The sequence below is a fragment of the Haematobia irritans genome, chromosome 1 (genome assembly GCF_050003625.1).
Source record: "Haematobia irritans isolate KBUSLIRL chromosome 1, ASM5000362v1, whole genome shotgun sequence".
Lineage (NCBI taxonomy): Eukaryota > Metazoa > Arthropoda > Insecta > Diptera > Muscidae > Haematobia > Haematobia irritans.
The window spans coordinates 3,455,501-3,470,430 of NC_134397.1; the positions used below are offsets into that span (position 1 = coordinate 3,455,501).

The 14,930-nt window shown below is 32.9% G+C and overlaps 1 protein-coding gene across 1 annotated transcript in view; it reads left to right on the forward strand.

Moving 5' to 3' along the window:
- The first annotated feature begins 1,176 nt into the window (after positions 1–1,176).
- Positions 1,177–14,930, forward strand: part of LOC142220913 (uncharacterized) — an 86,207-nt gene continuing 72,453 nt past the window's right edge. Inside the window, exons 1-3 of the mRNA XM_075290325.1 lie at positions 1,177–1,240; positions 1,328–2,179; positions 10,284–10,726. Coding sequence (XP_075146440.1) covers positions 1,177–1,240; positions 1,328–2,179; positions 10,284–10,726 — 1,359 coding nt within the window. The remainder of the gene's footprint in view (positions 1,241–1,327; positions 2,180–10,283; positions 10,727–14,930) is intronic.

Sequence of the window (14,930 nt, forward strand, 5' to 3'; positions counted from 1 at the left end):
TATATATAGCTCCCATATATAGCTTTCGCCCGATTTACACTCATATGACCACAGAGGCTAATGTTTTGCTCCGATTTAGTTGAAATGGAGTAGAATTAGCATTGTAGCTATGTCTGCCAAATTTGGTTGAAATCGGTTCAGATTTAGATATAGCTCCCATATATATGTTCTTCTGATTTCGACAAAAATGGTCAAAATACCAACATTTTCCTTGTAAAATCACCACTGCTTAGTCGAAAAGTTGTAAAGCTGACTCTAATTTTCCTAAACTTGTAATACATATATATCGAGCGATAAATCATAAATAAACTTTTGCGAAGTTTCCTTAAAATTGCTTCAGATTGAAATGTTTCCCATATTTTTTTACTAAAATTGTGTTCCACCCTAGTGCATTAGCCAACTTAAATTTTGAGTCTATAGATTTTGTAAAAGTCTATCAAATTCTGTCCAAATCGAATGATATTTAAATGTATGTATTTGGGACAAATCCTTGTATGTAGCACCCAACACATTTGACGGATGTGATATGGTAACGAAAATTTAGATCTACAAAGTGGTGCAGGGTATAATATAGTCGGCCCCGCCCGACTTTAGACTTTCCTTACTTGTTTATTTTATTTTCTACAGATTCGTGTAATTATAAACAGAAAACATATAAATATTAAATTCTAATTAAAATTTATTAAAAACCCATCAATTTTATTTATTTTCAGATCTAATCCATTTTTGGCAAAAAATCTTCTAAAATGACAATCAAAAACCTTGAAGCTTGAACTAGGGATTACTTAACTCTACAAACAATTAAACAAAAATCAAAAATTAACTTAATTCTTTGCAAATATTAACAAAACAACAATTGACAAAATCGAATCCCTACTAAAAGGTAAAAATGAAATTTCTGCACTGGGAAAAATTTCTACGAAACAAAAAATTTCACAACAAAAGTCGTACCAGAAATTCTCATGAAATCTACAAATAAATAACATTTTTTTTGTGTAACTTTACTAAATTGTCATCCACTAAACGAATGAATGGCTTTTCCATGTTTGTCAGATTCTCATCAAAACGGATATTAAATTTTCATCGGGCAAACACCTGCCAACGAGAAAAACAACAAAAGCCAATAGCAACAGCAATCACACAAGGATCCTTTTGGAAAAGCTAGCTTTCGTCTAAATGAAGTTAAAAATCTGTCAAGTGGGTAACTTGTTTTTGCTGCTGACAGCCTTTTTCATCTCTAGTAAATCTTTAAAATCTCTCATTGTTGTTGTTGCTGCTGCTGCCGAGGTCCTTAGTGCTGGCCATGGTGTCCCTGGCAATATTGAAGGGAAATTTGAACAAAGTCACCTGCAACAAAATCGTCAACAGACAAAGCTAACATCTGTATCCTCCGAAGTGGCGGCGGTGGGAAATCAAGGACCTTCATCCATTGATGCTGCTCTCATCAGAATCCCCATAAATAATGCATTCAACTCAACATTCGCGAACGACGACAGGTCACAAATCACAAATGTCCCAGTGAAAGTGAATAGAAATCAAACTGAAAAGCCAAAGACGAAGACAGAAACTTTGGGGGATTCATTGACAGATGTCGTTGATAACAATGTTGGACGAATGCATCCACAGCCAACAAGAGCAAGTGGAAAAAGGGCAATGTCTGTGTCACCAGCTGCATCATCAACACAACTGTCACAAGCAAGATACGTGACGGCTTTAATGAAACGTAGTCTACAGTACCAGGACCACCAACACAATGGGGGAAACCAAAATGGCTTTGTGCCTCAATCAAAGCACGATAAACGATACCATGAACACCAGCCGGAGTCAGAATCAGAGGCACATCAAGATTTTCAATCCCATCAAAAAGCTTTGTATTCCACTCAATCATCAACATTATCGGAGACATTCTCTGACTCTTCATATTTTCGACACCAGCAGCAGCAAACAAAGGCACTCATGAAACGAAGTACCAATGTTACATCTAATCTTCCTAACCAGATACCATACCAATCAGACCACCACCACCATAAAGCAACAACAAAGGATTATGGACGTGTAGCCATACTGATGCCATCTCATCTACTCCATCGAATGCATGTGCAACAGGGTTTTTATGATTTTCTGGAATTCTTCCAAGTCAATTTGGACAATGTCACTGTTGATTTCATAGCTGATGATGGTAAGTTTTGCGTTTTCTTATGTAGTTGAGTGGAGTTGTTTGGTAGCATGAGAGTTTTTCTCAGTTTATATTAGGGTAGGTCGACTGTGATTAGTAAAACGAAATATCGACGATAGGCAATGGTGTAATAACATATATTTGATTCATGTTGTTGGGTATTTAAGATTCGGCCCGGCCGAACTTACTGCTGTAACATATATACTTGTTTATATATATTCTTAAAAATTATTATTTCTCAGTCTTAAGCTGAGTACTATGTTCAGTTTTCAAGCTGAAAACCAGCTTGTTTTCACGGTTACTTTTTTTACTTATTTAATTTAGAAATATAAAATTATTTGCAATCAATTGCTTGGATCTTCCCCGTCCATTATTTGCCAAGACGTGATCAAAATATAATCGTCTTCATACATATATTTGTACTTTTATTTTAGTGTTTTGGTGAAAAAAAAACCGAACATGGTACTCACCTTTAGTTTAAATTTACATCGAACATATGGTGAAAAAAGGGATACTTAATTTTTTGATATCTTGTCAAAGGAAAGGAAAGTGGAGGTTTTTTCTTTTGACTAGATAACTTTTTTAAGTATACTCAAAAAGTTAAATTCTCTAATCGCAACCAAAGATTATAAACTTGAGGGAGATAGAAAATTGGCTTGCGTCATACCAAATGTTGCATATACCTTGTTAGTTCAATACATGTTTGTAATCTTTTAGTTGTTTTTCATTTTTAGTTTTTAAATGAAAATTTTATTTTTCTTAGTGAAAAATGTTAAATTTTAGGCAACAACAAAATAAACTACATTTTCCCCTTTATGGAAATTTATTTCGTGCACTTAATTTCTTTTTATTTGCATTTTAATGCTATGTCAATAATTGTCGAATACGCGTTTGATTCGAGTATTAAACTAATCTGATAAATGGTTCGATCTCCTCAGTAGCTAATTTCCTATCTTCCTACAATTTATAATCTTTGACCGCAACGGCCTGTCAGTTTTTTTCGTTGAAATATGACTGAATAAGTAGCCTAATTTTTGATACATCCACTTTACTTTCCGTTGGCCGTTTCTTGAAAGCTCAACTTTGGTTGTCCGGTTGACTTTAAATTTGCTCGGTAAGGAGACAGTATTCTTGAGAAGATCTTAACTTTTTCAATGTATATGAATTTCATATTTTAATATTATATTTTTTGTGTTGAGAAATGAAGTCTATTGAAAACTTAATTTTTGCTAAAAGTTTTAATCGAACGTAAAAGGCAGCCTTACTAGTTCAAAATTTGTAAGCAATTCAAATTAAATGGAAGTTTTGTTGAGGAATGTGCTTCTGCTGGAGATATATATATAAAAAGTTTTTCACTTCAACTACTTGGTAAATTTTTGCTGGTTAAATCATGACAAACTTGAATCAAATATACCTTAAGTTATTTTAGTTCCACTCCATACGAACGAATCTTCTCGTGACGATTTTGAGTTTCACAAAAAAATTGTCACTTTTTAATGTGTATTAGTCGTTTTTTTGTAAGTATACCCTAGAAAAAACAATTCAAATTAACGGAAAATTTTAAAATAGATTCTCAATATGCAACTGATTTAATCCTGGTAAGGAATAGTGACTATAAGATTCCCAACTTTGAAGCATAATCAACAGTGTAGTACAGAGTGAAATTCTAGGATTTTGACTTCATGAATTATTCATTGAAATGAAGAAATTCGTTAATCGGAAAATATCGCATCCATAGGACATAGAAAAAATTTCATTGTACTTATAATAATTCCATTTTTGCAGTGTTTTCAAATCGATTGTAATACAATGGACCATGTGGTGGTAAACACAATAATAAGAAAATCTTCTTTGGAAATGGAATTTATTATTCTTGTTAATTGGTAATAAGAAAAACAATCCCAAAACTTGATTACAAGCTGAGAATTCTCTACCCAAAATAAACGATACCACTTGGCAAATAGCAACCTCCCCATAGACTATGCAAATTTGTAATCCAAAGAAAAACTTCATAGCTAAGAGAAAAGGAATTGGAAGTACCGAATACCAATTCAATTTTTTTAGTTGTTGATTTTCATAAATTTTTTCTTCTTGTCGGGATAAAAGAAAAATCTATTACCAACATAAATAAATAATATTGTCAACGATGACTACCACTGAAGATATTTTTTCGTAATCTTTGTTATTTGTTTGCTTTCGTATTGTCGCTGTGCCTGTGGTCAAATAACTTGGCATATAAATGGGAAAAATATTTTTTTCATTACCACAATGATTTATGTTCGCAAAAGAGAACATACGAAACAAATTGTTTTGGCAAATATTCAAATTATTCGAGGTATAAGTGTAGATCCGTTTCGTGGAAATCATCAAGATTAAAAGAAAATTCATTCACATAAATATGAAGTTGAAGCGAAATAAAAAAAGGCTTTTTTGATACAGCAATTATTTTCTCAATCATCAAAATTTTTTCGAAAAAAAAATAAAATTTAACTACAAACAAATAGATGGTTTTCTGAAGAGTACTGCATCATCAGAAAAATCCTGTTGAATATTTCACTAATTTAAAAGTGAACCTCAAATTGTAGTGCTTATATAAATATTGACAATAATTCACAATCACAATAATTCTTGAACCAACATTTTTGAATTTTTCCCAATTCCTACTCTTATCCCCAAGTATTATATTCCATTAGGAGGTGCTTTGTTTATTTTTGATTTAGCTGGAAGGTGATGGTTTTCTTTTTTTTTTAAATTGAAATTTAAAATTTATCTTTTCGTTGTCATCATTTTGTCCATCATCATCATCATCACTGCCATAGGGGACAAAGATACTTTTGGGTTCAGCTGATGTCGCTGCTGCTGGTTGAGGTTTGTTGTTCCAAATTGATAGCAATCGATAAAAATTTATCCTCAAGCATTAAGCGGGTGAGTTAGTGAAGTTTGTGTATTTATTTTTGCTTTCTCTGATTGTTGATTGCCGTCACAAAGGTTGTGGTGGTTTGGTAATACAATGTGATTAGTCCCAGTGTCAAATATATTATTCTCCTCAAAATCATCAAATTTTCAAATTACAAACCATGTAGTTTTTTAAATGAGATGATCATTCTCACTGAAAAGACTTTAATAATTTAAAAGTCTGATAAAATTTCCTAATTGATGAAAACCGTTAAATCTCAAAGACTGATATCTTCCAATAAACTGAATTAAAAAATTAGCTACTCGACTGAAGCATTCGTGTTTTTACGTTTTTAAAAAAGAAATTCATTAAGTTTTTGTTCATTATATAATGAATTCTCCTAAAATTAGCTACAATTTCTTCTATGAGCAAAAAACATAAAATTTGCTTAACATTTTGGCTCAAAGGATTCTTCTTCGTAACGTATTGCAACAAAAAAATGCATAAATCTATTATAAGTAATTTAACTTATAACTGGCAATATTTATATAAGAGGAAATTTTGTTTAACTAAGGTCAACAAGGCCTTAATAGTTCTGAATAATTATTTAAAATTAATGAAATCGTCTTTAAATTTGTTGACTTTTTGTATCTTGACTACATAGCAAACCAAAAATAACATACATAAAAAATATCAAATACATGAGATATTTCCCAATACACTTTTTTAAAAATGTTTTTTACTTGAAACATAGTATTATTTCTATTTGAAGTCGAGTCTGAATTTGGAAATAAAGGATTTAATAGGACATGAATAAAAAAGCTTCTTCCTAGAATTAAGTACACAAAATTCACATTTAAACAAGTATACACGGCCGAAAGTTCGGCCAGGCCGAATCTTATGTACCCTTCACCATGGATTGCATAGAAACTTGTACTAAAGACTGTCATACACAATCGAATTACTTGGGTTGCGGTAACACTTGCCGATGGCAAGGTATCTTAAAACTTCTTAACACCGTGTTCTTAATTATAAGTTAGTCCATACGGGGTATATATGTTAAACAAAAAAAGGCCGATTAAATACGTAAATAATTCAGTTTGACAAAATTTTCTTTAGAAATAAAATTTTGACAAAATTTTCTATAGAAATAAAATTTTGACAAAATTTTCTATAGAAATAAAATTTTGACAAAATTTTCTATAGAAATAAAATTTTGACAAAATTTTCTATAGAAATAAAATTTTGACAACATTTTCTATAGAAATAAAATCATGACAAAATTTTGTATAGTAATAAAATTTTGACAAAATTTTCTATAGTAATAAAATTTTGACAAAATTTTCTATAGAAATAAGATTTTGGTAGATTATTTTTGGGGATCGGCTATATATAACTATAGACTGATATAGACCAATTTTGGCATGGTTGTTAGCGGCCATATACAAGCGTAATTTACCAAATTTCACCACGTAAAAAATTTCAACCGGGTCGGATTAATTTTGCTCCTCCAATAGCTCCGGAGGTCAAATCTGGGGATCGGTTTATATGGGGCTACATATAATTATGGACCGATATGGACCAATTCCTGCATGGTTGTCAGAGACCATATACTAACACCACGTACCAAATTTCAAACGAATTGGATGAATTTTGCTCATCCATGAGGCTCGGGAGGTCAAATCTGGAAATGGGTTTATATGAGGGTTATATATAATTATGGACCGATGTGAACCAATTTTTGCATGGTTGTGAGATACCATATACTAAAACCCTGTACCAAATTTCAACCGGATCGGATGAATTGTGCTCCTCCAAGAGGCTCCGCAAGCCAAATCTGTGCGTCGGTTTACGGGCTATACGTAAAAGTTATCCGATATGGCCCATTTGCAATATCATCGGACCTACATCAATAGCAACTACTTGTGCCAAGTTTCAAGTCGATAGCTTGTTTCTTTCGGAAGTTAGCGTGATTTCAACAGACGGACGGACGGACATGCTTAGATCTACTCAGAATTTCACCACGACTCAGAATATATATACTTTATGGTGTCTTAGAGCAATATTTCGATGTGTTACAAACGGAATGACAAAGCTAATATACCCCCAATCCTATGGTGGAGGGTATAAAAATTGAATTGTGTCTTAAAGGTATCCTTACTTCAATTCTCCGCTTCTTTGGCTCGAAATCAATACCAATAGTTTTGGTATAAGGACAAAATCAGTAGAACTGGGAATGCGTTTTCTTCAGTGTATTAATTATATCTCATGGTTATAACGAAATAAAATAAATAAGGATTGCTATAGGGTATCATGTAAACCAATCCCTCGAATTTTAAACATTCTTCTTTGCTTATACCTGGAAAGGCTCAATTAAAATGGTGACGACATGTGAAAGAACATTTTCTATATTTTTCTTATTATTTCTCATATGGCTGTGACTTAAAGTAAGCATAGTATTGTATTCCTTTTCAATGATATACATTTACATAATAAAAAATGTATGATACGATATTCAAAAGTGAATCTAATGTGAATATATCTCTTCCTTGTAGCCCTAGATGTTTTTGAATTAAATGAAACGCAATTTGCTTTTGTTTTATAAAAAACATATTTCAAATATTATTTTCTTCTCTAGATAAACTGAGAGTGAATGGAAATTCCAAGAAGAATAATTCTATGAGATTCTGGTTGGGAGAATCAATTACGAAAAGTTAACATTTCGCTGTCAACTTTTAGTAATACCAAATTAGGAAAACAAATATAATGATATAGCAATACTAATATCTCTTTATTTCGTATCTCTTACATTTACCGCGTTATATAAAAAAAAAGTTTACAGAACATACATATGTAGCTAAGCCTTTACGCTATTTGAACTATAGGAGTATAAATTCTCTACAACGTCCAGAGTTATAGACTGTCAATCCATTGTGGTACCACAGGGCGTGAACTTCTTTCTTGTCACTGAGTCTTGTCCGATTCCATATTTAACTCAATGACAAAGGACCTCCTCTTTATAGACGAGCCCGAACGGCGTTTCATATGAAACCATATAGAGAAGCTTTGAAACACTCACAACATTCAACATCATTTTTAAGAGGGCATACTCCACCGTTGAAAAACTTTTTGGTATTCCGTCGAATCTAAGATTGAACCCATGACCCTTTGTATGCAAGGCGGACATGATAACCATTGAAGCACGATGGCTCCCATGGCATGGTCAAACTAGGACATACTTTTGGTTCTAAAATGTATTTAGTATTCAAAAAAGTTTATTTTTATACCCTCTACCATAGGATTAACTTTGTCATTCCGTTTGTAACACATCGAAATATTGGTCTAAGACCCCATAAAGTATAAATATATATATTCTGGGTCGTAGTGAAATTCTGCGTCGATCTAGATATGTCCGCTCGTCCGTCTGTCTGGCTGTCCGTCCGTCTTTCGATAAGCAATTTCCATTAACTATAACTCAATCTCATTTTCGAAAAGGTAAGGCCCATTGATCCCGCCCGAGCATAATCCATACTAAATAGTCAGACAAAGAAGATGAAGAGCGTTTACCATTCCTTCACAGAATATATTCAAATCATTATTCGATTTCAACTCCTGAGAAGAGTTTTTAAATTCCAATCTTTACTCTCTGAAGCGGTTTTTTACAACAATCCTCCCCACTGACGACGCTACCAATATGATTATAAAGAGCTGTAAATACAGCATAAATGTATTATCAAGCTGTCAGTTACTGTGTGACATATTCGCCACTTAAGGTGGAATTAAGGACGCGTTAATGCGTCCGTTGATTGAAGAGTTGAATTTTCTCTTTGAAAGCAACAGTTTTGTTGGAGTGCTTCAAATTGAAAAATATCAATTCACGGATTAACGCATGATATGTAACTCAACCTTTACATACCATGCGGTCATGCGTGAGTACGTTTTATGCTATTGTCAAAAAAAAAACTTAAAATGTGGGAACAACTATTATTTGAGTTACACGACAAAAGTAACGTATGCATATGACGCATAAAGTTGACGAACTTTTAACTTTTAAATGCGTCTGGTGCGTTAAACAACATTAAACAAAATGTAAACAAATCAAGAAACGAAAAACAAACTAAAATATGGACGAGGAATTATTGATTGAAGTTAAAAAATACAAAGTCCTATACATTAAAAAGTGCGTGGAATATAAAAACACAATAAAAAGCGCAGAGGCAAGGAATGTAATCAGTAAATTCAATGATGTTCCGACGCATGGTGTGTAACTCATTCGTCAACGCATTCGAATACAACGTACGCACGCATGGCCGCATGCTATGTAATTCCGCCTTTAGAATATTTCATGTCATCTAGCTTGAATTTTACTTAAACTATATGTCATTCATTTAAAATGTGTTTATGTTTCAAAATAAAAAGAGATTTTGAGTAAAAACTCCCCTTTTTTATGTGGCCTAAGCTAAATTCTTAACAAAGTTTTCTGTTTTTCCTTCCAAGAATTTCTGATACAGTCATATGCTTTTATGTAGCATTTGATGGACTAATCATTTTTAAATATAATTTCCTAAATAATTTATAATTTCATTAGAAAAAAATAGGAAAAAGAGCCTTTACTTGGCATATTTTCGAGAAAAAAAATCTCAGTCAGTAATCCTTGCATCATTTAAGAATCTTATTGTTGTAGGGAGAAATTCTCAGCCGCCAAAAGGCCAAGTATTAACGGATGTCTGTAATTAAAGGCCTTTCAATGCTAAATTAACAAAAAAGTAAATCTTCGTATTTACAGCATATTCTTTGAAACGCGATATTAAAAATACTTTGGGCATAGCAAAGCGGTTCAAAAGCTTCCACGAAATCCAACTCACGCCTCTGTATCAAAGAAAGCAAAAGAAAATATCGTATGAAGAGATTATGGAAAGGGCATAAAAAAGTCATGAAGACATGAAAGAAAAAAATTGTGCAAAGATTTATAATTAAAAAAGGATTTAAAAGCGAAAAAGGAAAACGAGATAAGATTTCATGAGAAAAATTCACAACTTTGTCTTTTGGGCAAAAAAGAAATCACGTTGAAAATAAGAAGATATTAGGAAAATTGCTGAGGCTCTGGGCACATTTCATCATCTAATAATTTCTTTTATAGATTTCCTATCCCTGTTGTTTCTTATTTGTTTTCATTTGACTTGTTTTTTTTTTGTCCATTCTATTTAATAGATTTAACAACTTTCATCAAGTTATTAGAGCAACCCAATTACATGACGGTGGTAAAGACCTTAAATACTGGCATTAATCTCGACAACAATGATGATGATAATGATGGTGATGACCTTCATGAAGGAGTTCTGGCAAAGCCACAACCGCAAGGCAGACAAGGCAAACAATCAGCCCCCATAAAGGATAGTAAAAATGGAAAAGGTACTTTCTCTGTGCAGAACAAAGACGCCAATCCCCATAATGATGCCAAAGCAGACATGGCTGATGATAATGTCAGAAAAGGTTCTGAGGATTTGTCAAACGAGGAGAAGGAACAAAGCCAGAAAAAGCGCTTGGAGAAGCAACAGCAGAAATCCCTCAACATTGGATACTGCCATTTGGCTAAAGCCCTGCAAAGAGATTTTAATAAAACCGTTTTATTTTGGCCCTGTCCCCACATGAAGGTAAGTGAAGGATGAAAATGAAAATTTACCAAAAAGATGGCTGATTATATAAAAAAAGACAATATTTTCATTCTCTCATCCAGCATGTCTTGCTGGCAGTAACTAAGGATATGACAATAACAACAATGTTTATAGTAGCTCGAAACTGGTTAAAGAATATTTTGTAGCAATTTAAATTTTAAATGGTTCTGAGAATAAAATCTCATAAAATAAGAATATTTCACTGATGTGAACAGCATAAATAAAAGGGAGTTAAGATTAGCCGCTCCATAGCTCATACAGCTTCGCTGGGGTTTTAAATACATATACACACAGTTTAAAAAAATCTATATTCGTACACAAAAAATAATGGAATGCTGAATTTATTATAAACAACACTGCGCCATCTATCGACTGATTTTTGTATTTATGAATCAACAGGTAGCTTCCCAACTAAGATAAGTCATCTATTTATGGTTCTACATGGACATCAGATTTCATATGAAACTCGTAATGAGTATAAAAATTTGAGGATTTGGAAATCATTATCAGGATTCCTTTCTATTCTTCCCCATTGTAAAATTGTACTTTTTATATTAAACGGAAAAATTAGTGTACAATTTACTCCTTTATGAAAATTTGGTTAGGATTTGATTTTCAATAATAGATTGCAATAATTTGTTTTAAATTGATACAAACCTTGTATTAGTATTTTTTTTTTTTTTTCAAAATAATCTAAACACAAATATATCTCTAACTTTTTCTATTTCCATACCCCCTAATGGAAATGTTAATATAGACCCTTACCCTTTCACAAAAAAAAAAAATACAATACAAATAAATGGAATCTATCGACTTAATCAGAACGAAAATAATAATAAACAAAATGACTATTTAGGCCCGAACACAAATTGAATCGTAAATTCCTTCAACTATTCAATTCAGTCAAGAGACTCAAACCTACCAAGACGAATGATTTAGACTGAATTGAAATAAGTTTTTCTCCAACTTTAGGTGAAAAATGTACTGGCCAAAGGGTTTTGACTTACGTCATTTACATTTATTTCTATTCACAGGTTCCTAGCTTTACAAACATAGCCCAGAAATACCTTAAGTGTGTGTGTCAGTTTGTTTTATTTCAATCTCATTCAATTCATTCGTATTTTATTTTTAGTCTCTAGGACAGTTGCTTGTGTGGGTGTATGTTTTGGAAGTGCGTAGGTTTATAAGGGTGACTCGAAGTTCCCTCCGAAGTTCGGATGTTCAAGTGTAATTCACTATGGGTTTAGTGAACTTCTCTCTTATCACTGAGCGCTGCCCGATTCCATGTTAAGCTCAATGACAAGGGACCTCCTTTTTATAGCCGAGTCCGAACGGCGTTCCACATTCCAGTGAAACCACTTTGAGAAGCTTTGAAACCCTCAGAAATGTCTCCAGCATTACTGAGGTGGGATAATCCACCGCTGACTTGAACTTTTTGGTGTTCGGTCGTAGCAGGAATCGAACCCATGACCTTGTGTATGCAAGGCGGGCATGCTAACCATTGCACCACGGTGACTTACCTAACATATACATAACTTTTTTCTCTAATATATACCACGTACGGACTAACTCACAATTTAGAAAACGATGTTAAGAAGTTTTAAGATACCTTGCCATCGGTAAGTATTACCACAACGCAAGTAATTCGATTGTGGATGACAGAAGTTTATACGCAATCCATGGTGAAGGGTACATAAGATTCGGCATGGCCGAACTTACGGCCGTATATACTTGTTTTTACTTTTTATAGATTTTCTACTCTTTTTATTTTTTAGTTAATATCCCAAACATAAACTTTCACTTAAAACGGTCTACGTGCAGGCTTTCTAAGACTTGTCCAAAAGGATGGGGGGATCCCAGAATGCATTTTTTGCTGGGTTATAGTGTGGACCTGGAAACAAGCGATTACCAGCAGTTACTTTGCATGGTGAACAATTTTGCTAATGAAAAGTTCGCTTACGCAAGGTCTTGTGAAAATCGATGGTCTTATTTTAATTGCCAATAGAAATGAAAGCTTCTATCAAAGAGGTATAGAGAAATTACCTTTGAAGTGGCAACAAGTTATCAAAAATATGGCGTACATTAAAGTTAAATCGGATCATTCTAATTGTAATTAAAGTCTTCAATTTCATGTAAACATTATGGATTATTTTTACTAATACCGATAAATATTTAAAAAAAAATTTTAATGAGTCTAAAATATCTCTACTCGATTTATTGGGCAGAATATTGGTCTATATAAACCGAATTTAGAACATCTCTTACGGCCATTTCCATGTAGATTCGTTAAGCTTTAACTGGCAGTTAACATAAAGTAAATTGCAAATATCTTCTCTGCAATTAATTTATCTGAAATATTTTCAGGAGTTAAGTTCCAAACTGGCATATGGAATAAATAGGCAAGATGACAAATCTGTCCATAGTACGATTTAAAAGTTCGTTAGTCAACGTCGCACTAACGAAGCTTCATGACAATGGGGGAAATAGTGGGAATAAAATAACCCCATTGGAATTACTCAAAAAAAGTTTAATCCAAAAATAATCACTTTTAGAATTTGGTATTGATCCAAACACGTGAATCTTAAATTATCTTATTTGTAAGAAACAAGATCATTTAAGATTTACACCGACCCACCTTAATGTTTATATATGTTTAAATATGGGTGCTAGTTCTCTTCTCTCTACGATTATACAATGAAGCAAATCACTTTCATTTGTGTTTGTGGTTGATATGTCTCGGGTCATCATCGCTCTAGGACTTATGCTCGTTATACTTGTCTGCTTTTTCTGTTTGCCAGTGTGACTCCTGACTTATTTACACACACACACACCACCACCAATATGGGATGGCTTGAATCTTTTGAATTCAAGCAAACTAGTGGTGCATCAATTTAATATACCAAGAAAGAAACTCTTGTGTTAAGTTTGTGAGAAAAAATGAACTCAATTTGCTAACCAGCTCAGTCTCATTCATTCGTCCTTTCATTCAATCGCAGTTATTTTTATTCCCTTTGCAAAGCTTGAAGTTCAACGAAGAATCAAAGGTTGTGCTTGAATTATACTATGAAGTATGCTCTTATAACCCATATTCAGTTGAATTTAATTCACATACTTTTTGGCTAAAAGATTTCTGCGAAATGAAGAAATGGCTATGGTTTGATAGTTCAGCATCCTTAAGAGAATATAATGAGAATTGACATTTAAATCAGATTTTTACACAGAAATTAAATGGTATTCTGGGGTACACCATCGAGGTGCAAAAGATTAAGAGTTGTTGGTCCATAATACCGGCTGCTTTTTAAGAATGACTTTGCGCAAATGACACATCTCGACATTGAAACTAACATTACGACGAATGGATTTTGGCAATATAGTTAAATTAATATGTTTTCCTATATATCGCCCACAGCAATAACACCAACTTTATCTAAGTTATTGGACTTAATAGCTTCTGCAGTACATCACTAAGTCTTGATTTTTCAATAGGAGCTAAAAAGTTTTCCAAGAAAGGCAATGTAAGCAAATGTAATTTACCTGTCTGAAATGTCTAAACTCCTATAAATATTTCTTTTCTTCTCTGCTTTCGATAGTGTTAATTTATACTCTAAAGGCATTTACTACATCACAAACTAACTCAGAAGATTCTTCATTCATTCTTAGTTGATAACGATTTGCAACAATCCTAGAGGGCAAACTCTATGGGGTAAAGGGAACAAATGACAATGTCGCCAAAGGACTTCTGTGATACCATTGAGCAACAACTTTGAGTAGCTTTACGTCCCCACTATCCCTTTTGCTCGCATTGCATATTGTCTTGATGCAAAAAAAAAAAGTTGAAATGGTAATAACCAGAAGGAGATGTTGACTCATTCATTGTTGAAATGAGACTCTTAAATGGACTTTTATAATAGCGGCATTAACTTTTGCCCCAGCTTATGGTTGTAAGGTTTGTGAGTCTTTTAATAAGATGTCCTTTAAATAGCTAGTAAAATGTGGTGGAATTATTTTCTTTATATATTCATTGGAAAAAGTGCCAAATTGGCTTTATTATTTTTTGCTAAAACTCACACAAGAGGTTTGTGAGAGGCAAATATTTAAAAGCGCAAAAATATTTTTACTGTTTATTTATTTTTTATTAGTAATATGGCAAACATTTTGCAAAAAAAAAAAACATTATGATTGA